This window comes from Argentina silus (genome assembly GCF_951799395.1).
Source record: "Argentina silus genome assembly, chromosome: 7".
Lineage (NCBI taxonomy): Eukaryota > Metazoa > Chordata > Actinopteri > Argentiniformes > Argentinidae > Argentina > Argentina silus.
Genome location: NC_139661.1, coordinates 13,023,533 through 13,049,390, shown reverse-complemented (window position 1 = coordinate 13,049,390; position 25,858 = coordinate 13,023,533). Strand labels below are relative to the sequence as shown.

At 45.4% G+C, this 25,858-nt stretch overlaps 2 protein-coding genes and 1 long non-coding RNA gene across 3 annotated transcripts in view; 2 read left to right on the top strand and 1 right to left on the bottom strand.

Annotated features, from left to right (window-relative positions):
* spinb (spindlin b) overlaps nt 1-6,433 on the top strand; it is a 6,627-nt gene extending 194 nt beyond the window's left edge. Inside the window, exons 2-6 of the mRNA XM_083673931.1 lie at nt 859-1,212; nt 1,557-1,605; nt 2,062-2,315; nt 3,010-3,243; nt 3,434-6,433. Coding sequence (XP_083530057.1) covers nt 1,158-1,212; nt 1,557-1,605; nt 2,062-2,315; nt 3,010-3,243; nt 3,434-3,633 — 792 coding nt within the window. The 5' untranslated portion in view covers nt 859-1,157 and the 3' untranslated portion in view covers nt 3,634-6,433. The remainder of the gene's footprint in view (nt 1-858; nt 1,213-1,556; nt 1,606-2,061; nt 2,316-3,009; nt 3,244-3,433) is intronic.
* Nucleotides 6,434-8,036: 1,603 nt separating this feature from the next.
* lrrc2 (leucine rich repeat containing 2) lies at nt 8,037-25,697 on the bottom strand (the record flags this gene model as incomplete). The annotated part of the gene is made up of 13 exons (XM_083673325.1): nt 25,534-25,697; nt 24,838-24,913; nt 24,268-24,339; nt 24,029-24,137; nt 13,288-13,432; nt 11,856-11,980; nt 11,512-11,570; nt 11,103-11,259; nt 10,624-10,760; nt 9,976-10,121; nt 9,459-9,611; nt 8,542-8,687; nt 8,037-8,086 (listed from the first exon to the last, which is right to left on the bottom strand). The coding sequence occupies exons 1-13, from the start codon at nt 25,569-25,571 to the stop codon at nt 8,037-8,039; spliced, it is 1,413 nt and encodes a 470-aa protein (XP_083529451.1). The 5' UTR covers nt 25,572-25,697.
* On the top strand, nt 19,123-21,064 carry LOC310806853. The gene is made up of 3 exons (XR_014554294.1): nt 19,123-19,254; nt 19,657-19,781; nt 20,971-21,064. It is a non-coding gene; the product is annotated as an uncharacterized lncRNA (long non-coding RNA).
* Nucleotides 25,698-25,858: the final 161 nt, after the last annotated feature.

Sequence of the window (25,858 nt, the reverse complement as noted above, 5' to 3'; positions counted from 1 at the left end):
CACAGGTAGCGTGAAAAAGCAGTTAGATGTTTGCATTAAAACGCTCATGTGAGACAGACCCATACCCTCCCCTCCGCCTTTGTTCGCTTGCGCCGTTTTTTTTTTTTGCACTGATGCGGGGTTTGTAAATAGTGGTGCAACATGGCTGACATTGAGGTTCCCTACCTGCTGGAAATCACCTACAGCAATCAGACTATCAATGCGCACATGTGATTATGCGGCCGTCAGCATACACATACCCCCCCCCCCCCCCTCGTGTCTTTATTCATTGTAAACAAAACGCAAAACGGTTGTTCTTAGGTCACTCCAGTGATGATCTCGAGCAGTGTCTACATTACTTCTCTCTGCTTGTAGTTTTAGGTTTTTAAATAAATAGTCTCGATTTCAATGGAAGAGGATGCGACAAAATTAAAAACACTGAAGTTCCAATGCAATTGTCTGTACCTGAAGTGGGCGGGGCTAGATAGCATCTGAAAATGATCATCAGGGTGGCGAGAGAGATGTCACTATGTTGACGAGATGCCTACGTTTGGATGAATGCCTACTGAATGTAAACCTACGTTTTCCAGCCAGGCAGACAGTGGATGTCTGGCATAGGCTGAGCTTAAGCCATAATAAGGACAAATGTACTGTCACATATTGTTATCAAACACATCAGATTAGCAACCAGCTGATCTGATGTTCAGAACAAGACCAACCTAACAGTCTCCTCATGTGGCCTAGCTCAGTTTCAACACGGTTTGGTTTAACATTAGCTACTTAAGATGGCTGCCCTTCAATAATTCTGTATTGTATTACTGCTGAGTGTCCAGTTGTCCCTCTCCTGTCATGTGTCTGATGCCTGCTCTCCTTCCACAGTCTGACCTGAGGTGGGTGACCCAGTCCTCTGGTTCTGGAGCGCTGTGACCCGCCCCACCTGGCAACACCACCTGAACGCTACTGGCGACATCCATTTTGTGTCTGTCTACCCCCTACCCTGACCCAGTAGAGGAGAGATACTGTTGTCCTGACCCTAGTCCTACCGCCAGGCCCAGTAGAGGAGCGATATTGTGGTCCATATCCTAGCCCCACCCCCAGTCCCCTCACCCCGGACCCCCCAGCAGAGGGACATTGCGGCCCTAGTCAGGCAGCCTGGCTGCCCCCCCACATGCCCATGAATGAAGACCCCATTTGGGAAGACCGCACCAGGCCAGCGGCCCAGAGCTGATGGGGGTGATGCTCTCTATCTATCTATCTCTCTCTCTCTCTCTCTCTCTCTGTCTCTCTCTCTCTCTGTCTGTGTCTCTCTCTCTCTAGCTTAAAGCTACAATGGACTTGATGATCTTCATATGAACTTGGTGCTACGAAGCTTTCAGGACTGGACTCACTCCAGGGCACATGCTGCACATAGCTGTTGTTTTCTATTAAAAAATAACTCTATAGTCAACATTTGTGTACCAGGGGAGGCTTGCCTCCACTGATCTGTAGCATAGTGCTACAAATAACATTAATTATGTCTCACTTTACTAAGCGATGCTGTGTGAGATATTAATACACACATGTGCTTGTCATTATAGGGCATACAGGTGTATCTGCGAATATGATGAAGAAGAAGAATTCTCACAAGTAAGTTTCATCTCTCCAGCCAGAGTGCTCTCAATGCATAACAGCCATCAGCCAAGAGTCATGGTTTCCATGAGGCCTGCATGAGTGTAATAGCAGTGTTATTACCAGTGTTATTACCAGTGTAATAATACCTGGGCTCAAAGACTACTCAAGACATTTATTCAAGGCAAGGCAGGCTGGCTTACAGAACATAACATGACGTTAACTCATTCAGTGCCGAGGGTGAATAAAGTCTCCCAAATTGTCAACATTCTTGAGTGCCAAGGGTTTATTCACCAAAAATGCATCAATTATGATGATTTTCATCTTCATGCTTCATGCAAGTGTTGTTGCTAGGTAAATACTGCATAAATCACTCCAGGTGGTGAGTATTCCTGAACTCTTTGGCAGTTGGTGAGTTAAACAACCTCTTCTTTACCACCGCCTCTGTCCTTCCCACCTGCCTCCTTCCACCAGGAAGCAGAAGACCACGGTGGGCCCCAGCAGCAAGCCCCTGGCCCAGCCCAGACGGAACCTGGTGGGCTGTAGGATCCAGCACACCTGGAAGGAGGGCAGTAAGACGTCCCAGTGGAAGGGCACGGTGCTGGACCAGGTGCCCGTCAACCCCTCCCTCTACCTGATCAAGTACGACGGCTTCGACTGCATCTACGGCCTGGAGCTTCACTCAGACGAGAGGGTCCAGGGCCTGGAGGTTCTGGTGGACCGAGTTGGTACGTCTGCTGCCAGGGAGGGGGGGCTCTGCCTGGCTTGGATCAAATAGTGTCAGACAAAATGGTGTTATAGAGACATGTTTGTGTCTCTAGGATGAGGAGGGTGATTGCCACACATTGTGGGCTAGAGTAGATGTGTATGTTTCATGTTTGTGTGTTCCTGGACACATTCTAGTAACTGGATACATGTCTGCCTTGCCTGGACCAAATAGTGTCGGACATTTTGTGTCTGTTGTGGATGAGTAGGGTGAATGCCAAACGCATTGTGGGCTAGAGTAGATGTGTATGTTGTTGTTGTTGTTGTTGTTACATGTCTGTGTGTATCAGGACACAGTAAGCCTACCCCTAGAGTAAACAACTGAAGAACTGTTAAAGCAACTAAAACTAAAGCTTTTTAGTCCAGGACTATGCTAACCAGGGGAGGCTAATGGAGGTAGGAATGGACGGAGGACATGCTCATTGTAATGCATGGAACGGAAAGAGGAATGGTATGGAGTCTTTGACAGCAGTGTTGGGTGTGAGCCTGACAGCAGTGTTGGGTGTGAGCCTGACAGCAGTGTTGGGTATGAGTCTGACAGCAGTGTTGGGTGTGAGTCTGACAGCAGTGTTGGGTGTGAGTCTGACAGCAGTGTTGGGTATGAGTCTGACAGCAGTGTTGGGTATGAGTCTGACAGCAGTGTTGTGTGTGTTCCAGCTCCGTCTCGTGTGAGTGACGCCCTGCTAGCTGAGACGATGATAGGCAAGGCTGTGGAGCACATGTTTGAGACGGAGGAGGGGCCTAAGGAAGAGTGGAGGGGCATGGTGCTGGCCCGTGCTCCCATCATGACCACGTGGTTCTACATCACTTACGAGAAGGACCCAGTCCTCTACATGTACCAGCTCCTCGATGATTACAAGGAGGGGGACCTCAGGATCATGCCTGACTCAAGTGAGTTCCTCAATGAGTGGTATTCAAGTGTGTGTGTGTGGGGTGGGGGGGGGGGTCTGTCTTTCTCTCTCTCTCTCTCTCTCTCTCTCTCTGCAATGTTTCATACCTCTGCACAAACCAGGCTTGATGACTGTAGGTACAACAACACATATATGTTTGTGCCCCCCCCCCCCCCCCCCCCGTGCTCCAGATGACGCCCCCCCAGCGGAGCGGGAGCCTGGGGAGGTGGTGGACAGTCTGGTGGGGAAGCAGGTGGAGTACGCCAAGGAGGACGGCGGTAAACGGACTGGCATGGTGATCCACCAGGTGGAGGCCAAGCCCTCCGTCTACTTCATCAAGTTCGACGACGACTTTCACATCTACGTCTACGACCTGGTGAAAACGTCTTAAAGGCGCGGAGGATGTCGTCTACTACTCACAGACTACGGTTAAGATACTGTGAGGATTTATCGGAGACTAGATCAGCTCTCGTTGACTATGGACGGCTCCTCGAAGGCTGCATCTGTGGAATCTGTGTCTCTGCTTTAGTGTACCGTAGTGGTTTCAAGTTCACTTTGTTTCTGAAGAGGAAGAGCTCAGAGCGACCGCGACTGATCGTTCGCACTGTGGGGAATCAGTCCGAACACGGGAGGAGGAGGAGGAGGAGGACAACGTATTTTGTAAACATGAAAGAAAAGTCTGAATTGATGTCTTTTTTTCTTGTCTATAATGCTGTATTAAGTGTTTGTTACCAAGGTGATCTTGAGAAGATTCCCCAATGCGTTTCATGTTTCTTTTCATAGTTGCAGCAATTCTTCCTTTCTGCTTTTAATCAAAGTATTAGGTTCATTTAGGCCACAAACATATCCTCTTAAAATGGTGTCCCTATATGCCAACTGGTCTGTGAAATGGCCATGAGGAATCCACCAGTGGAGGCTGGTGGAGGTAGAAATCGGAGGATGGGCTCATTGTAATGAATGAAACGGAATGATCTAAACACGTTGTTTGATACCATTCCTCATTCCATTCCATGCATTACAAGGAGCCCGTCCTCTGATTTCTACCTCCACTAGCCTCTGCTGAAGTCCACCCATCATTATGCCAACTGTCATTACGGTTCATTGGCCATTCACGTTACCGTTGTCTCGTCTTCCAGAGTTGTTCGTTCTTATCCTTTCTCATTTTACTCATCTTTTGGCACATATTCTACGCTATTTTTGTAAAGATCTTTTTTTTTTTTTTTTTTTTTACATGATTATTGTTTGTATCATCCTACTTTGCTTAGACAATTATATTTACTGATTTTACTCTTCCTAACCATCTGATAGTGGTATTGGATATCTATAGCTATTGTTATATGTTTATTGTCCAGAACACAAATCTGAAGTCTAAAGATACATAACTAACATTATATGAATGAATGATCAAATTATAATTATAAACACAAAACAGGAAATCAAGTTTTTTACGTTGTTATTGGCCTCTTGTAACATGCCGCTTGAGAAATGTAATTGACCACAGAGGAGATTATAGGAGATTATAGGACCTGTCTCCCTTGTGATTCAACCCTACCTACACACTCCTCTTGCCTGTCAGTCTCACGTGCCTCAGCTTTTGGTAGATGGTGACCAGGAACGTTCCAATCAAGGGCCGAATCTCAAAAGTATTGAATCGATTCCTCGCTTCCCTTTCTCCACTTCCCTCTCTTCGCTTCATTCTCCTGTCTCCTCTCTTCCCTCTCCTCCTCGCTTCTCTCTTCTCCTCTCTCCTTGCTTCCCTCTCCAAATATGTGGGAGGAACCCCAGATATCTTCTCCTCTGATATCTTCTGGGAAGGAGGTGAGGAGAGGGGACGTGAGGAGTCAAGGACTTTTCAGATTCAGCCAGAGAGTGTGTGGTCTGACAACCAAATGTCCTGTTGGAATATCACAATGGATTGTGGGTAGCAGTAAGCCGCCGAACCTCCCACAGAAGAAGAAGAAGGCGTATTCTGATGAAGTCATAGTTTCAGTGAATATATCATCTCATCAGATATCAGCACATATTAAATTGTTGTTGTTGTCTGAGCTGTCGATGACTGAATTGACCCTCTTCCCACTGTACATCATCTTGAGTGTTTTGTTTAACATGGGAACAAGGGGGATATTCATATGGTCAACTTGGACTCTTGGCTTAGTTTCAGCTGTTGTGTTGTTAGAGATGTTACCTGGTGTTTTAGAGGCCTCTGTCTATCGGTGTTTATGTCCATGAACAGTTATCTGTCTGCTGTCTGAGCAGCTGTATTAATGGTGACTCACAGCTGCGCTACCGTCACTCTCACGCACAAACATGGCCTCCTGGTAACTGCAATGTAGAGTAGACTGAACCCCAAACCGACCCCTAGCTCCTAATTCCTCGCTTCCTAACCCCTAGCCCCTGTCTTCCTTAACCCTACGCACTCCTGTAGATCTGAGAGGATGGGATAGGTAGAAGCTGGGCGGAAATAGCACCATCTTGTCCTCTGATTTGGCTTGTTGGGGGCGGGGGGGGGAGGTTGATTTGGGAATTCAGCAGTAGTATTATTGCTGAGACAGCCTGAAGGTGGGCGATCTCAGAACAGTATGCACCTGGATCACAATGCAAGACCCTCAATGGTCCCATCCACTGATCTGGACGTCATCCATGTCCTCATGACCTCCATGGTAGAGTGCATGGACATCATCCATGCTGCCAGCGGTCGCGTGTCTGACAGCACAGCAGCCGCCAAGGCGCTAGCGTTTTACACTACTGTCGTGCTATTCTGTGTGTAATGTCAGTTCAACTTTAAGAAATAACAGACTTGTTTTTGCATGCGTATAGTTCTATGTCAGTTGATGTGAGTTGCATGTCAATTTCTTCTGTTGGAAGGTTTTTAGCGGTTGATTAACTGTCTTGTTTTGACGTTGGTTTAGTTGTTTTTGTACTGTGCATTGCAGGGTTATGACCTGTGCAGGTGGCGATGCCAGTCCAGTGCCAATTCCAGGCGCCAGTGTTGTTCAACATTTGAGGCGTCAAAATGTTTCCAAATAAATCGGTTGTCTGTTTGTTTGTTTTTAAAAAAAACAACAACTAAGAAATGTAATGTTTTTGTTTTTATTATTTATGCATCTGGTTCTCCCCTGGGATGAGCTCTCATGGTATTGTTCTTCTTTGCAAAAATACACAGCCAATATTATTCGTTTGTGTCAAATCATGCTAACGCATCTTATGACGTGTATGATTTTGCTGACCACATGTGGAAGGTGAAATGGACATACATGGACCTCTGTGGAGGCTGGTGGAGGTAGAAATTGGAGGACGGGTTCATTGTAATGCATGGAGTGGTATCAATTCCTCATTCCAGTCCATGCATTGCAATGAGCCTGTCCTCCAATTTCTACCTCCACCAGCCTCCCCTGATGGACCTACTTGCTCTTGATATGACTGTAGACAAGCAGTGACATGTTGTAAGTGTTTATTCATACATCATTGATACATAATAATAACACAATAATAAATACAATGAAAACACTCACAGCATCCCAGACTCACAGGACCAGGTTTACGGCGTCTGCACACGTTCGTTTCTAAACAGAATAAAACATTGTGAGCTTCAGTCAAACATCACCTTACTTACTAGCTTTTACATCAGTGTTTAAAGAACAGGTGCAAATGGTGAGTAAATCTAGCCCTCAGGCAATACATACATGTTGACAATCATTCTTTTGAGAAAATATTTAGAAAAAACCCCATCCTACCTACATTCAGGCGTTTCACTATTGCACTGCAACAAGTGTTTGGTCACTTCACATCAACACATAGAGCATATACGTATACGTATTACAACCTCAGTTTCCCATGGCACAGTCTGTCGCACGACCGGCCTTTCAGACGTGATGAATTGCAGACATAATTCTTTTAACGCATTTGATGCAAAAATAAATAAAAAGTGCATACAGCATACTAGGGGAGGCTGGTGGAGGTAGAAATCAGAGGACAGGCTCATTGTATTGCATGGAACGAAGTGGGGAATGGTATTATTCCATTCCGTGCTTTACAATGAGCCTGTCTACCTCCAAAAGCCTCTGCAGTATATTATGTAGCAACATGTAGAAGGCTTAATTGCACTCAACCGAGCAAGACCATGTGATCAAAAGAGGCATTGATTTGCATGGTCACATGATACCGATGATTCATCGACAAGCAGGGGAAACTGGTGGAGGTAGAAATCGGAGGACGGGGCTCATTCTAATGCATGGAACGAAATCAGGAATGGTATCAAACACGTGTGTGTTTGACACCATTCCTCATTCCATTCCATGCATTACAATGAGCCCCGTCCTCCGATTTCTACCACCACCAGCCTCCCCTGCATGACACTGATGATCATCCATCTACAATGATACTGCAGCAGACCTGCGTCTGAACAACCTCAGACCCTCTTTCGAGATATCAGAGTAGTCAATCAGCCATTATTAGATGCTGCAGCGCTAAGCTACTGTAGCTCATGCAACCTATAGAAAACCATAACTCCTGATATGGGAGCTGTTTGCTGATATTGATTATTAGCTAGTGATTGAGCTGGACTGTGTCGGCCTCCAGATATGTTGCTATGACACAGCAGATGTTCAGAGACGCTCCATGCAGCAGACTGAGCAGCAGAGTCCTCCTTTTCCGTCTCATCCTCCTTTTCTATCTCATCCTCCTTTCCCTTGTCCTCCTTTTTCCTTCATCCTCCTTTCCCTCTTGTCCTCCTCTTGTCTTCCTTCATCCTCCTTTCCCTCGTCCTCCTTTTCCCGCTTGTCCTCATCGTCATGGTTACAGGAGGCAAGAGAAGGACACTTTGGTGGTGTAGCAGGGGACCACCTCTACAGAGAAGACATTATTCAATATATACTGTACATTTACATATGCATATTACATATACACATTTACATATACTCTACAATATATACTATACAATATATACTACACAATATATTTACACAACATACTTTACAACATATAATACAGAATATATACTATACAATATATACTGTATATTTACACAACATATAATACACAATATATACTCTACAATATATATTATACAATATATACTCTACAATATATACAGTATATTTACAACAGTATATACTCTACAATATATACTGTAAATGTTCCATTTGAACCATGCTCCTACTCACAGTGATTCAGGGTAACACATGAACACAGCATGACAGGTGACAGGTCTGTAGTGACAGGTCTGTAGGTCCGTCCGTCCGTCTATCCCTCCCTCCCTCCATACCTCTATCCCTCCTTCCCTCCCTCCCTCCATCCATACCTCTATCCTTCAGAGAGTCCATGTAGGTCCGTAGGAACTCTTTATCATTCTCCCCCTGTCTGGTGGTGTCCGCCTCCTCTTCCTCACCTTCCTCTCCTCTTCTGGTTCCTCTACTATCCACAGTGTTGTCATACAGCTTAATGAACCTGAGTAGGACAGACATACAGTTATAACACATACAGTATACAGTTATAACATACATACACTATACAGTTATGACACATACAGTATACAGTTATAACAGTATACAGTTATAACACATACAATACAGTTAGAAAACACATACAGTTATAACACATACAGTATACAGTAGATCATAGCTCCCATGGTGACAGCAGAAGTGGATCAGGACATAGTATGGCTATTAGATAGGCTGACTGGTGATAGGTCATAATTATGATGATTACATGATTAACAGACTAAATTATGATGATTATAAACCAGATTAAGTTAGGATGATTATAGAACAGACTGAATGATCATGATTATAGACCAGACTAAGTTATGATGATTATAGAACAGACTAAATTATGCTGACTTTAGAACAGACTGAATTATCATGATTATAAACCAGACTAAGTCATCATGATTATAGACCAGACTAAATGATCATGATATAATTATTGTTTGACTGTTTGACTGTCGTTTGCTTCACTGTTGAGGAGCTAGCTTGCCCTAAGTGTTTCATTGCATCGTCTACGGCGCAATAAATCAGCATGTACATATCTGGAGCAATTACATATAACTGAATTAAACTGGGACTGTCTTCAACTGAGTCGAACAGGAGTCAACTGTATACATCCCTGGTAATCTCATTATGGTAGATGCTAAGTGGGATCCTTGGGACGACCCTACCCAAACCCTAGTTGGGTCATCCCAAGCATCCCATTTAGCATTCACCTTCTCAACACACTCACTTGATGGTGGGGTCCTCTGTGAGTGCACTGGGGTAGCACTTCAGCTCTTTAGCTCCCACAACAATCATCTTGAGGGTTTTAATATTGTTTAAACACAGGGGCAAATATGTCATCTTATTCTTGTGAATGAACAACGTAGTTAACTCTGCCAATCTGAAAAAAGGTGCAAATATTGGGAATTTACTTGTTATAAACAATTTAGTTTATAACAACATGAATAATGAATAATGTCAAAATCATTTTCAAGCATGCATGTTTCTTTATGAACAATCATAATCATGTAATGTGTACAACAACACATGATGAAAATGTATCTGATATTTCATTTAATCTGTGTTTCCACAGGGGAGGCTAGTGGAGGTACAAATCAGAGGACAGGCTCGTTGTAATGCATGGAATGGAATAGGAAATGGTATCAAAAACACGTTCTTAATACCATTTCTCATTCCGTTCCATGCATTATAAGGAGCCCGTCCTCCGATTTCGACCTCCACCAGCCTCCCCTGGTCCGCTTTACCTGTCCATGTCGTCAGGGAGGTTAGTCAGGAGGTTGTTGCTCATGTCCAGGATCTGGAGGCTGGACATGCGGAGGGCACAGATGGGGATGCTGCCAAACTTGTTCTCTGCGATGTCCAGATGTTTCAGCTTCTTCAGACTGCTCAACTGAAACAAGGAGAGACCATCAATATGCAGTGCGCTCCATAAGTATTGGAAAGAGGAAGCATTTTGTCTTCTTCTAGCTCTATACTCCAACAGTTTAGACTTGAAATCAAACAATAAAGTATGGGGTCAAAGTAGAGATTCTCAGCTTTAATTCAATGTTTTTTTCTTTCAGATTGGTTTCACTATTTAGAAAGTACTAACATTTTTTAAACATACTCCCCCTGTTTCAGGGCTCCAAAAGTGAACAGATTACATGGAAATACTAACAAGAATCCCCAATTACCTACGCTAAAGACCTCCAACCAATGGTTAAACACTATCACACAATAAGCTGTGATTGTCCACTGTTGTTGATAGTTTTCATAGTTATTGAATTTATGACAATGTCCCCCTAGGGCTGTTCTCTCCAGATAGAGAGAGAGAGAGAATTCCCATTCCTTATTCCATCGTCCTCCGACTTCTACCTCCACCAGCCTCCCCTGTCATTCAAGTCCTCTCTAACCTCGAAAGGCAGCTCCTGGAGGTTCAGGTTTCCCGTCAGCTCAAGCCTCTCCAGGTTCTCACACGCTCCCAGCTCGGCAGGAACAGTGGTCAGCCTGTTGTAGTTGACGTTCAGCTCCCTCAGCCCGGTCAGCTTCCCTGGTGGAAGAAAGCAAAACAGAGAACACACCCACTCTGTCACCCGCATCACATTACAGCCACAAAACACACAATCAAAAGGATGATCTCTATCCAAGATATGATATTATTGAACTGGCTATGAAAAGATATTAACGTATTGGTACGAATCTCGTTTCACTGCAGATGAAATGGACGTCAAGTTGTTGCAAACAGTCGCCCAGCAATTCGACGTGCTCTGCGACTTCTGGCTTGCCAACACAGTGACCATCTCCTCCAATACTCGATGTCAACTAGCTAGCTACGCTATCGAAAAGTTTATAAAAGGTTTATCTGAACTAGGTTACACAGAGTCATAATGACCTATTCCTGTGGGCAGGTGCTCCAAGCCATTTTTGGGGATGTCTAGCACGGAGAGGTCCTGGAAGCGGACAATGTAGTCAGGGAGTCTGTGAATCCTCGTGTTTCTGATGTGCCACTCTCTCAGGTAGATCATGGCTCTCAGGTGGGCAGGCAGCTCCTGACAAAACCAACACAAGGATGAGTATCAAGGGAGGCTGGTGGAGGTAGAAATCGGAGGATAGGCTGATTGTAATGCACATAACGGAATGAGGAATGGTATCTAACATGTGTGCCTCTCCACATGTTTGATGCCATTCCTTATTCCATTCCATGCATTACAATGAGCCCGTCCTTCAATTTCTACCTCCACCAGCCTCCACTGGATCTCTAACAGTGGGTTAAAATACTGCTCTATGCTGCTTTTATTTACCGTCCATTTGTCTCCATCCAATTCAAAGATGAATTTGTCCTCGTCGATTTGGGACTCATCTGTAAGGGAGAGATAGAGAGGGCTCTAGGTTGTCTAATGGGGAGAGAGAGAGATATAGAGAGGACTCTAGGTTGTCTGATGAAGAGAGAGAGAGATAGAGAGGGCTCTAGGTTGTCTGATGGAGAGATAGAGAGAGAGGCATGGGGGGAGAAAATGAAAGGGTAGAGGACAGAGAGAGCTGTATGTACGACTATGAACCCCTAGGGCTGTTCTCTCCAGGTAGAGAGAGAGAGAGAGAAAAGAGAGAGAGAGAGAGAAAGAGAAAGGGAAAGAGAGACAGACACCTGTGTTCTCCTGGTATGGCTGGATGTCCCCCAGGGCCGTCCTCTCCAGGTAGTGCTGTAGTAGGTCCAGTTCGCTGGGCTTCAGGGCTTTACAGGCGATACGATACTCCCATTGCTGGTTCACCCTACAGGGGTGGGTCATGGTTAGATTGGGTTAGGGTTAGGGTTAGGGCTAGGGTTAGGGTCATGGAAACATGAATATGTTTGGTTTATTTATTTTATGTATGTGCTTAGTCACAGTCTGTCCAGCTTCCTTGCTCTTTATGAGATCAATAACGTTTTGTTGAATTGAGTTGATGGTTTGTCCGGAAGTATGTGTGTGTTTGGGAAATGCCAAACTTTCTAAAAGTCTAGATTAGAGGAAGTTTACTTTCTATGCAAATGTGAAGATATGATGGGGAAATCTGTAAACTTGTGAAAGAAACTAGAACAGAAGAACCTCTGGACGTGATCCTCTCTAACCACAGGAAGGTCAGAGGGAAAACAGATCTGGCTTCAGTCATGTTCTTAATATAGATCACCTCAGCAGAGCCATGCTGTGGTGACTGAGAGGACTCCCTCTTGCTGTCTGTGACGCCGTTAGGCTTTGACCAGTCAGGGACCAGGTTAGGCTTTGACTGAAGCACACAGGAATGTGACTATCTAGACCGGGGAGGCTGGTGGAGGTAGAAATCGGATGACGGGCCTGTTGTAATGCATGGAACGCAATGAGTGTTTGATACCATTGCTCATTCCGTTCCATGCATTACAATGACCCCATCCTCCAATTTCTACCTCTTCCAGCCTCTACTGGCCTTAGACATAGGTAAACATGGCCTGGCATATTGGTCTATTTATGGGACGGCCCAGGGTTTGTAACATACTATAATTACACCATCAACCTTCTAATACTGATGCAGCTTACTTTAAATACACTTAGATAGAGCCTATACGATCCACAGCGAACTAAACCTCTTGTTAGAGTAGGCCTACATCTGATAACATGATAACATGTGTGTCTGAAGCAACATTGAGCGTATCCAGCTATGAAGATGGTAGTCTAGTGGTCCACTCGTATAGTTCCTATATGGATCATCTCACAGGGTCAGATAGGAGGTGTACAGGAAACCCTGATTCACACTACAGAGCCCAACCGATCTGAGCCAAGCTGAGCTGTACTGGGCTGGCCTGGTTACACCCCCACCATAGAGGCTGAAACAATGTGAAAGGAAAATATCAGGGCCAGCACAGTACGGTTCGGGTCAGCCCTGTGGTGTGTAAAACAGCGGAGGCTGATGGAGGTAGAAATCGGAGAACGGGCTCACTGTAATGCATGTAATGGAATGAGGAATGGTATCAATGAGCCCGTCCTCCAATTTCTACCGCCACCAGCCTCCCCCTGGTCGTAAAGCCCTTAGTCACGTGATGAGGCTGTGTGTATGAGGAGTCATACTTGGACAGGGCGCTGTTCTCTATGCGCTCCTTCTCCTTCCTCTGCCTCTGCTTGTACTTCTTCACCCTGCCCTCCCACATGTTCCTGATCAGGGAGAGGTCGTAGACCGGCACCTCCACGCGCTTCTCAACCCTCATGATGACCACTTCCTGGGGAGGAATCACAACAACGGCAGATTAGCAACAAGTTTAGTCTCCAGACAAAGGTCATGTCCCTGAAGTTGTTCTATCCTATGGGGGCGGCAGGGGAGGCTGGTGAAGGCAGGGGAGGCTGGTGGAGGTAGACATCGGAAGACAAGCTCGTTGTAATGCATAGAATGGAATGAGGAACCGTTCCATGCATTACGATGAGCCCGGCCTCCGATTTCTACCTCCACCAGCCTCCCCTGATATGGGGATATACTGTAGAGTAGACCTACTGGTCAATCTGTAGACAAATTGCATCAAAACCAATTGGATTTGGTTGTAAAACACTAATTTGTGATTTAAATCAAATGACAACCAAACTCATCAAAGAACAATCAAAGTATCCAGTTGATACCGTTTTGTCTTTGATCCTCTTACCTCTGTGAGTGTTAGAAGGAATCACAATCTCATAGTTGTTTCTTGATTCCAAGTCATGATTTTGATATTGTTTGTCGATATGAAAGGCTCTCAGGTCAAAGTGGAAAGGTCAAGTGATACAGTAGATTCCATTTTGTTTCTCCAAGTATTGAGATTGTTATCATTCGCCCTCCTTTTTAAAGGCCTTGTTCAGTCATGTTGATTTCCTTATCAAATCATCTTTGGGTATCAAGAAATTCATCCACTATCATTAATCCTGGAAAACAAACAGCTTCCAGCGACAAGCTGACACCTCCCACCCCAACCGTGAGACAAGGAGACAAGGAGACAGGGAGACAGTGAGACAGAGAGACAGAGAGACAGGGAGACGGGGAACAGTGAGACAAGGAGACAGGGAAACAGTGAGACAGTGAGACAGGGAGATAGAGAGACGGGGAAACAGTGAGACAGGAAGACAGGGAGACAGAGAAACAGAGAGACAGGGAGACAGAGAGACAGGGAGACAGAGAGACAGAGAAACAGTGAGACAGTGAGACAGAGAGACGGGGAAACAGTGAGACAGGAAGACAGGGAGACAGAGAAACAGAGAGACAGGGAGACAGAGAGACAGGGAGACAGGGAGACAGAGAGACAGGGAGACAGAGAGACAGAGAGACAGGGAGACGGGGAAACAGTGAGACAGGGAGACAGGGAAACAGTGAGACAGGGAGACAGAGAGACGGGGAAACAGTGAGACAGGAAGACAGGGAGACGGGGAGACAGGGAGACAGAGAGGCAGTGAGACAGTGAGACAGGGAGACAGAGAGACGGGGAAACAGTGAGACAGGAAGACAGGGAGACAGAGAGACAGTGAGACAGGGAGACAGGGAGATGGTGAGACAGGGAGACAGGGAGATGGTGAGACAGGGAGACAGTGAGACAGGGAGACAGTGAGACAGGGAGACAAGGAGACAGGGAGACAGTGAGACAGCAGAGTGTGTGTGTGTGTGTGTGTGTGTGTGTGTGTGTGTGTGTGTGTGTGTGTGTGTGTGTGTGTGTGTGTGTGAGGAACAACATCAGAAGCTAAGCGTGTCCTGGCCTACATGCTGGCCTCGTCAATCAACAGAGCTGTTTTCTGACAACAGTCAGAGCAGAGTAGAGAGCTCTGCTAAGCCCTGACCGAGCCTGTCCTGCCTCAGAACACTAACTAGGCTGGGGTCCAGCCACAGTACAGTCACACTCACATAAAGATCAGTAGAAAATGATTAGATATGACTAAGGTTAGACTGAACAATGAGTAAAGCGTTATGGTTTTGTAACGGTTTTGACCAGGACTATATGTATTTTCAATTTCATAATATCTTTAAGACTTACAAACTGTTGTGTCTGACAAGAAGTTGTTTTCAATGTCATCATGGTTAGGCCTATAATAATCTCATCCCTAGAGTTTCGGAATAGTCACAAAGACAAAGATATTTTCCTTCCTACAAATATGATTTAGCTTATGTCCAGACAGTAAGGGTTAGATAGAGTGACTATAAAAAACCCTAACCCTAACCCTAACCCTAACCCTAACCCTAACCCCAGGGGGACTACAATGCGGACACAATGTGGACACAGAGATAGAGTAACTATGATAAATAATAACCCAAGACTGATAAGAGTTAATATTCCTACCTGTGTGAGCGTCCTGAGTCTCTCTCCCTCCAGCAGCTTGTTTACAGACAGTGTGAACTAGTAACTGTGTCCCTCTGCCTCATGAGTCTTCTCTCTGTCTGTGACCAGAGGCCTATTTTTAACCAGGAGATATGATGCCTGTGTCACTCAGCTGGGTCACACACAGCCCGCTCCCGGGACCAAACATTGCAACGGGAGAACTATGGGACACCATGTGACCTCCTGGGAGGGGACCAACCTATGGGCTTTACACCAACAGTTTATTGAGTCCATTATGGAACAACTGCAAACAGGAGCCATAGGGTCTGTCTGAGTGTGAATTTATAGAATCTGTTACTAAACAACTATGGACAGTAGTCTGTAGTCTGTCTGAGGGTGAGTCCATTATGGAAACCCTGACAGCTAGTAATGTTGTTCTCTTGTATCCTAGTTACAAGTGATTAGAGGGGGTGGATTAAAAGACACTGTATATTAATCCAGTATTAGTACTGTACATTAATCCAGTAAAAAAAACATGTCATACTACTGTATGTGTATTTATGTATGTCTGTATGTTAACTGTTGTCTGTTGTTAACATTGTCCCCACATGAGGGCGCTGTAGCACAACGCTAACTGCTGTGACTGGTTGGCTAATCTATGGGTAGACTACTGTGTTCAGCATGGGTTATAGGTTACATCGAATTAATCCATCTTTGTATCAACAAATGATATGTCAGACAAAAACCCAAACATTTTAGGACTGAAATGATAACTGGCTCAAGATACAGAAAACTGTTTTCTCCCGATATGCCCTCCCCCTATAATCCCTCCAAATCTCTTCACTACACTGACAATGACTCTCCTCCAGTGCGCACAGCCTCCCCTGATGTTCTACCTCCCCCAGCCTCCCCTGGTTTTCTACCTCCACCAGCCTCCCCAGGTGTTCTACCTGCACCTGCCTCCCCTGGTGTTCTACCTCCACCGGCCTTCCCTGGTGTTCTACCTCCACCGGCCTCCCCTGGTGTTCTACCTCCACCAGCCTCCCCTGGTGTTCTACCTCCCACAGCCTCCCCTGGTGTAATACCTCCAGCAGCCTCCCCAGGTGTTCTACCTCCACCAGCCTCCCCTGGTGTTCTACCTTCACCAGCCTCCCCTGGTGTTCTATCTCCCCCAGCCTGCCCTGGTGTAATACCTCCACCAGCCTCCCCAGGTGTTCTACCTCCACCAGCCTCCCCTGGTGTTCTACCTTCACCAGCCTCCCCTGGTGTTCTACCTCCCCCAGCCTCCCCTGGTATTCTACCTCCACCAGCCTCCCCTGGTGTTCTACCTTCACCAGCCTCCCCTGGTGTTCTACCTCCCCCAGCCTCCCCTGGTGTTCTACCTCCACCAGCCTCCCCTGGTGTTCTACCTCCACCAGCCTCCCCTACACAGTGCTCTATCTGATGAGCACCTCTTCATCATTTCAGATTATTTCCAACTCTCTATCAACTGGATGTTGATAAATGTCCATGAACTGTTGAAAAGATCTTCCACTCACGAACACCTGACACACCTGTGTGGATGCTCACGCTCTCATTAAGCCAATTACACTGTATCAGGTGACCACACCTCTCAGGCTTAGCCAATAGAAGACAAGAAATACCCTAAAACAATGAACAATTAAAATCAAAGAAAATTAACAAAATTATTGTTAATTAATTAAGTCAAAATGCCATGACTATATTAACATGGCTGTATTATCACTGACTGTAATGGTTTGAAATGGTGAAAAAAAAGTTCTATGGCAGTTTGTAACTGATTAAATGAAACTGAAACACAATACACACTTGGTCATCTACAGAACTGAATGAATAAATACTTTTAAAACCAGAATGTCTTACGTGAGCGCCATTCCTTGATCAGGCCCATGTAATCTATAGCGCTTTAGGCAGGCTTTACCATCCTCATAGCTGGATATACTCAATGTTGTTTCAGACACACATGTTATCATGTTATCCCCAAATGTAGGCCTACTCTAACAAGAGGTTTAGTTAGCTGTGGATCATATAGGCTCTATCTAAGTGTATTTAAAGTAAGCTGCATCAGTATTAGAAGGTTGATGGTGTAATTATAGTATGTTACAAACCATGGGCCGTCCCAGGAATAGACCAACATGCCAGGCCATGTTTACCTATGTCTAAGGTCAGTAGAGGCTGGAGGAGGTAGAAATCGGAGGATGGGCTCATTGCAATGGATGGAACGGAATGGTATCAAACACACTTGTTTGATACCATTCCTCATTCCGTTCCATGCATTACAATGAGCGCGTCCTCCGAGTTCTACCTCCACCAGCCTCCCCTGGTGGCTGATGCCGCTGGCGTACAGGGTGTCACACCCAGGGGGAAATTAAATGTCAGACATGTGTTATCACAACCATCACAGTTGTTCAACTGCAGAATAGTGTTGCCCTCTTAAAAATTGATTCTTACACACTGGCCACCAATGTAAATTACATCATTGCCAAAATAGATCCATTTCTCACTGTATATCACTTTCTCTCTCTCTCTCTCTCTCGCATGCACGCACGCACATTCACACAGGCATGCAGGCACACACACACACACACACACACACACACACACACACACACACACACACACAAACCCTGTCCTCTGGGGCCCGTTCACCAGAGCTGCTATTGTAATTGTTGTCATAGTTGTGTCCCAGACGGGACAGGTGTCTGACGCTGGGGCTGGTACCGCCACATCTCCTGGTGTGAACGGCGGCTGGTCTATGATTTATGGAGCTTTATGACATTATCATTTATATAAACTACAGCCGTGTGATGATCAGTGTGGAAAGGTTGTTTTCCACTTCATAGCCTTGTTTATTGTCCGTCACGAGGCCAAGATTACTGTATCACACATCTGAGAGGTGAAAACTTTATCTGTTTTGACTAATAAACATCATCGACACACACACACACACACACATACCATTCAGCAGTCTGTCGAAACATGTAAAATGTAAAATGTACAAATAAATAAAGTACAAAAAAACAAGTTTCCTGTCATGACATGAGTTAACCGTTTGACATGGGTCCAAGTGTCAAGGTTGTCATCGATGTCCAGGACATGGAGGAGCAGAACCTGATCTGAGCATCAGTTGTCCAGTAATCTGATCTAGAACCATCCGCCTCGCCTTGCTGTGTTGCTCTCTCTCTTCTCTCTCTCTCTCTCTTCTCTCTCTCTCTCTCTCTCTCTTCCTCTCTCTCTTCTGCTCTCTTCTCTTCTCTCTCTTCTCCTCTCTCTCTCTCTCTTCCCCTCTCCCTCTCTCTCTTCTCCACTGCCCGCGCCAGCTTCTTAATAGAGGTGCTGCTAGCCATTCTGATTTCATTAAACTGGATGATCTCACATTGCTGATGCTGCTGCAGCCAGAATACACAAGCCTTCCTTGATTAGGAGCTGGTGTCGCTGGGGTAGTACTGTGTGTGTGTGTGTGTGTGTGTGTGTGTGTGTGCGCGCGCGCATATGTGCGTGTGTGCGTGTGTGGGTGACTCCCCTATAGGCTCTATGATCAGAACATCATCAGAGGGAACAGCAGGCAGTAATGGGATGATCATCTGATACAAGGCTGGATGGCAGGGGGACCTGTGGTCAGTTGTTAGAGACGCCTCAGCCGTGAAGGAGCAGTAGAGGAGTCCACCATCGACCGTCAGCACCACCTCAACCACTGCACGACTATCCTGACACATTGGGGCTCTTTGTGAGACGATCACAACCATCCAAGGTTTGTTTTCAAGTCAAGTCTCATTTATTTGTCATTACAATGAATACAAGTACACAGTGCAATGAAATGCCTGAGACAGAGCAGCTCTACAACATCAATCAGCATCAACAATAGAATGTAATAAGGATAATAAATCAAATATAAAAATATACAAGTTAGTCATTTTTTAGTAATCTCTGCATGATGTCTCTGTATTGAATGAATCTAAGACTCATCAATTTGTATTCTGGCTGCAGTATCTTGGCTGATACATTTTCAAGCTGGAAAATGTATCCATGTATTTATTGTTAAGTCTAATTACAAAGTCAGGATTACTGTTGACAAGCAGAGGCAGAAATATTAAAGTCATTCTAGTTAACCTTCTGTGTATAACTTATTGGATGTAACTTGTTTCTCTTTTAGAAGATGAATGTGGCTCTTATCCATGATCGATTCATGATAAAGAACTTCTGGGAGCAGAAGATCGACAACCATAGCAGGCTGACAGACACGGAGGATGGGAGGATGAAGAGCAGCGCTCTGGGGAAGTACGTCACTTCCCAAATGGCATAGCTGAAGGGAAAATACAAACGATTTGAGGGAAGACTACACTTTGCATGTTTTAAAAGATATATATTTGTTTCAATTAGTTTTATGTAACATTTGGCAATCAAATAAATCCTGCTATGAGTGAAGCAATATTGTCAATTGTAAAATGTAATTTAGGATGTACTGTATGTACTACACGCAATCATTACTTTAAACAGAGCTATAACCAAAGCTTCGCCTCAGTTGAGGGCAACTCAGGACAGCTCAGCCTCACCATTCATATCTGAAAGCTCTGTCTTACAGTAATAACCACTAATCGCTAATAACCACTGCACTGAAAGCACAGTGTATCCCCTAACTCCCCAGCTAACCCCGGTGGCTAACCCCCCGGCTGGGCCCCCGGCTGGCCCTGGTAACCGTGTGTCTATCCCTCCTCTGAGCAGCTCTGGAAAAACTCCTGGGAATCTGATAGGATAATCAGGGGGTGCTGAGTGAAGTCGTGGCCAGCCATTCCCCCTGCTTAGCGGTCATACAATAGCCTGTCCCGCACTAAGGTCACTGGATTAACACAAACAGCCCTCTCTCAGCAGATTAACACACACACACAGCAGAGACACAGCCCCCTGTCCCCAGCAGGGACACAAGCCAGTAAGCCGAGGAAATGTGAGCAAGGTGGCAGAGACAGAGCCATCCTCACTTTAAAGCTGGCAGTATTCACACAGACGTTTGTAGAGGATGATATTTGACTTGATAATACGCAGAGGTATTCTGACCCTCTCTGAGGACAGATGGAGGACAAGACGTTACAGAATAGGGGTCTTTGTTGTTCAAACCAAATGGGATGCTTTTTCACTGCCTTCTTGCACAGGTTGTTTTTTTTGGATTTCATATAGGCTACAGGAGGTCTATAGAGAAGCCACAGATAGACTAATAGTGTTAGAGAGAGACATAGGAGTCTGCTTGTATGTATAACAGTGGAGGCTGGTGAAGATAGAAATCGGGGGACAGGCTCATTGTAATGCATGGAATAGAATGAGAAATGGTATCAAAGACGTGTTTGATAACACATTTGATACCACATTCCTCATTCCATTTCATGCATTACAATGAGCCTGTCCCCCGATTTCTACCTCTACCAGCCTCCCCTGATATATAATAATATCTGATGAAATCTGACTCTGTCTGCAGGCTGCGAGGAGAATGGGGCACAAGGCTGGAGAACCGGACGAAACATCTGAAGAGTTTCAACGACAACCTCCTGAGAAAGTCTAAACTTGCCCAAAGTTAAGGAGCTGTTGCCTTTCACTTCTCTGTCTCTGTAGCCTCCTGAAGACTGATTTAGTGTTTTCTGGTGTCAATAAAGACTGTTCTATTTTATCTTAGTATAATTGTAGTGGCTTGCCCTTGCTTGATGGTTCAGGGCCTGCATAAGTCAGTAGAATTTGTACATCAAACTTGACTTCCTTAATTGCGTAACAGGAAAAACAGACAGCTTCGTTGACATGTATCAGAAGTCAATTTCAAGTGGGTTAGGAACAGAGTATATCAGCAAATGATTTTGTAGATGTTGGTTTTACGTTAGTTGGAAGACACACACACACACACACACACACACAGTATTCCAGGCAGCTGTTTGAAGGCATGTAGGTATGCTGTTATAAACCATGGCCCAGTGGCTAGGAGGAGATCAAGGATGCAGCACTAAGGCTTGTCAGTTAGGCCTCTAAATTAATAACACATGTCAACCATTTGATTGGTTAATCATAGTCCAATCCCTAATCTGTAAAAGAGCTGTTGTGTTCTGGATACACTCTGGTAGGTGTGTGCATCCAAACATAACAACACCATTTTCCAGGAGGGATTGAATATGGCTCATCAATATTAAATAGTAATCTTTTAAATGATCAAATGTACTGCATGTAATAACAACACCACTAGGGGGCAGACAGCAGCTCACCAGACGCTCCAGACATGAAGCCTCTCACACCCAACAGGTGGTGTCAAGGGCATTGTCAAGTATACTCACTCTCACTCTCACTTTCTACACACTCTCTCTCTACACCCCCTCTCTCTCTCTCTCTCCCTCTACAACCCCCCCTCTCTCTCTTTCTACACCCCCCCTCTCTCTACACCCCCCCCCTCTCTCTCTCTACACCCCCCCTCTCTCTCTAAACCCCCCCTGGCCAGCCAGCCAGCCAGCCAGGCGGGCAGGCAGGCAGGCAGGCAGGCAGTGACAAACAGACAGAGACAGGCAGAGAGACAGACAGACAGACAGACAGACAGTCTTGGTGTTTACTGTCCTGCCAGACGGCCAGCGTTCCAGAACAGCATACTTCAGACGTTGATCCTTCAGATGTTGATCCTGGGGTCAGCGCTGAAAGACGTGGTCATGATGAGATCACAGGAACGTGATTCACTAACACTAGTTGAGGTTCAGGTTGCCTACATGGCAATTGGGCTGGGTAGAGGGTTGGGTTGGGTAGAGGGCTGGGTAGAGGGTTGGTTTGGGTAGAGGGCTGGGTAGAGGGTTGGGTTGAGTAGAGGGCTGGGTAGAGGGTTGGGTGGGGAGAGTGTTAGGTTGGGTAGAGGGCTGGGTTGGGTGGGGAGAGGGTTGTGTTGGGTAGAGGGCTGGGTTGGGTAGAGGGTTGGGTGGGGAGAGGGTTGCGTAGAGGGTTGTGTTGGGTAGAGGGCTGTAGATCAGCAGATTGCTACATCATGTGGATGTGATTCCTGGTACCTAAAACACCTCTCCAGGCGTTCTGATCTGATATTCTGTACAGTGTGACTTTGATATAGGTGATCTGGAACACAACAACTCATTCTGGGGATCATGTACAGTGTGAGAGACTACGTATAGACCAGGGGAGGCTGGTGGAGGTAGAAATCGTGGGACGGGGCTCATTGTAATGCATGGAATGGAATTATACCATTTTTGATACCATTCCTCATTCCATTCCATGCATTACAGTGACCCTGCCCTCGACCCAGCCAAGATAATAAAACAGTCACCTCTCAATATAGAATAATAATCCTATAAATCATGTGATGTGGTGAAGTGTATCTGCTGAAGGAAAGTTTGACCTGTTCGTCCTTGTTCGGGTTTTATTCAAAACCAAAACATCAACAAACAAGACACAGTATAACACACCAAAAGGACTTCACATCAATGAAAGGAGCTTTTGTTTAATGAACATACTGTATCACATTACATGATTTGGCAAACTGACAACATCATTTTAATGTCATTACGCATTCACATTGTTTAAACTAAAAGAGGCAGTACTCGGATAACCATAAGATAAAGAACCTAGTCCCAAGAGCCCATTTGATACCATTCCTGATCCCATTGCATGAATTATAATGACCCGTCCTCTGATTTCTACCTCTCCCAGCCTCCCCTGATACATAGTACCATTCTTTCAACAAAACAAAGAGCTTCTTCCATCTTAAAAACCTAGGCAACATAAACATAGTCTAAGACACAAGGGAGGAGAGAGGCTTTTGGGTTGGTTATGAACACAAACAGCCGATCATATCCGCTGAACTTATTGCACACAAGTAGTTGTCTGAGGAAAAATGCATCCATGATCACTGAAGAAAATTAAAAGACTTTTCAAACTATATAAATATTCACTGAGCAGCAATCAGTTTTTATCATCATACAACTACAGCACCTGCTCACAGGCCAGTTTACAGTCATAATAACGATACATCCAACCCAAACAAACGCCAGGCTTGAGAGGAACTGACAGTGTGTAGAAAACAAAGGTCGCAAACTACTTCTTCTTTTTCTTTCCCTTCTTCCCTCCCTCCCCTTGCTGTGAGCTGGTGTCCCCTCCTCCGCCCTTCTGCGTCCGAGTCTTCAACTTGGGGATCATCTCAGCCACGTAGAACATCACATCCTTACCTAAGGGCGGGGCGGGGCGGAAGGGAAGAGATCCTTACATCTCACTATTGTGAAAACATTTCTGGACGATTTCTGTTCAGAGGTACAATCCTGTGGCTGTCAAAATGGAGTGGATAACCATCTGGTTCTTTCTATAAACATGTTGCTAAGGGGAGGCTGGTGGAGGTAGAAACCGGAGGACGGGCTCATTGTAATGCATGGAACACTACCTCCACCAGCCTCCCCTGATGTTGCTATGGTTCTAGTGTTCTAAGTCCACTCCATTCAGTTATCAGAGGTCAGTACTGTATCATTTACAAAAAAGAAAATGGCTGAGGATGGAACATCAGCCAGACTTACGGGAGGTGAATTTCTCCTGACACAGAGTGCCATCCTCCCGCTTCAGCTGTACCCGCACTCTCCCACGGAACTGGACATCTCTGTTCCACTCCCTGGGGTACATCTTGTTCTGCAACACACGCACACACACGCGCACACACACGGAAAGAGAGAGCGATATATTTAAATAGCCTACATAAGGAATGTTGTTCATAACCTACCTCTCTACATATTTGACCACCATGCATTGCTATAAGTACCTCAACCAGGACATTCATCCCAGCTGCTGTTAAGACATCCTTGATCTCAGCGCAGGATGGGTTCTCTACAGCCTGGGGGGAGGACACAGGACATGAGCATGGAGGATCACAACGTATTCATAACAACATACATGGGGAGGCTGGTGGAGGTAGAAATCGGAGGACAGGCTCATCGTAATGCATGTAAAGGAATGAGAAATGGTATCAAACACCTGTCCTCCGATTTCTACCTCCACCAGCCTCCCCTGATGACAACATACAAGGGGATGCCTTGTAGGACAACATGAGAGGCAAAGAGAGATGCAAGTCTGTACAGAACACACTTTGGGAAGTAGGCCAGCATTTCAGAAGTATGAAACTCATACATACCTACTGAGTGTTGTTTACCAAAATAGTCTACATTTATATCAATAAAAAAATGTTTCAAAATGAACAGGTTCACTCTTTTAGGTTGGCATGGCATCTTGGGCATGATGTTGGATGACGTCAAACATGTGTTTGATACCGATCCTCATTCCATGCATTACAATGAGCCCCGTCCTCCGATTTCTTGGTCTTCACATCATTCACCTTCTCAGTTGGAATCCTCCGACCTTCTGCTAAAGTCTTCTTGTTGTTGATGTATGCAGGATATACACAGATGAACCTGGAACACACACACATCATTTTAGGAGTGTAGGCATGGGCAGATCATCTATGTGCAGGCATTAGGTAACAGCTGAGACTGGTGGAGGTAGAAACACACGTTTGATACCATTCCATGAACTTCCATGAGCCCGTCCTCCGATTTCTACCTCCAACAGCCTCCCCTGTAACCATCCATTAGTTAATTCACTGAGGTGCCAATGAAACCATATCTGCATTTGCTTAATGGCTTTGGAAGCTCTCTGCATGTGAGCTCAAGGCTCAAGGACTAGCAGACACTGATGATATGAGCAATGATAATAAACCCCTCGTGTGTCTCTCTCTACAGGTGCATGTATTATGATCAGAGTTGCTCACAACAGCCAGCTGTGGTGCAAGCTCAGCTGACGTGGCTAACTACAAGCTAGCTACCAGCAGCTCTCTGGCTGGCAAATCCATTCTTCCTTCGATACTCCAGGCTAAACAGGGTACGTGTCATTTATAGCTGGCAATAGCATGTATGTTATCCAGCTAGCAATGCTAACATATTCTACTGTTAGTGTATAGGATGACAGCTAGCTAGCTAGCTAGCCAGCAACAACGAGAAAGAGAAACGGGGTGTTAGCTGCAGCTTGTGACTACCTTTCTTTCTCGGCAGGATTTGTACTCAGGTGAGCCATTATCCGACATATGGAAGTCCTCTTCGTCTAGGGAGAGACAGATATGATGAAGTCAGTGTTTGTTGTTTCAGTACAACGGAAGCTAAAGCCACATGGTAGTCTGACAGGCAGCAGTGGAACAGACAGCCTCAGATGACGCTTGCGAGCAGGTACGCTCGTTTTATGTCACCAGGTGTGCCGGATTGGTATAGCAGAACTTTCAGCACCCTACCTCCACCCGTTCGGAAGGTGGTGAAACCTACTCCTGAGAATTACGGCTATTGGTCATTCATTATTTGTATTGAAAT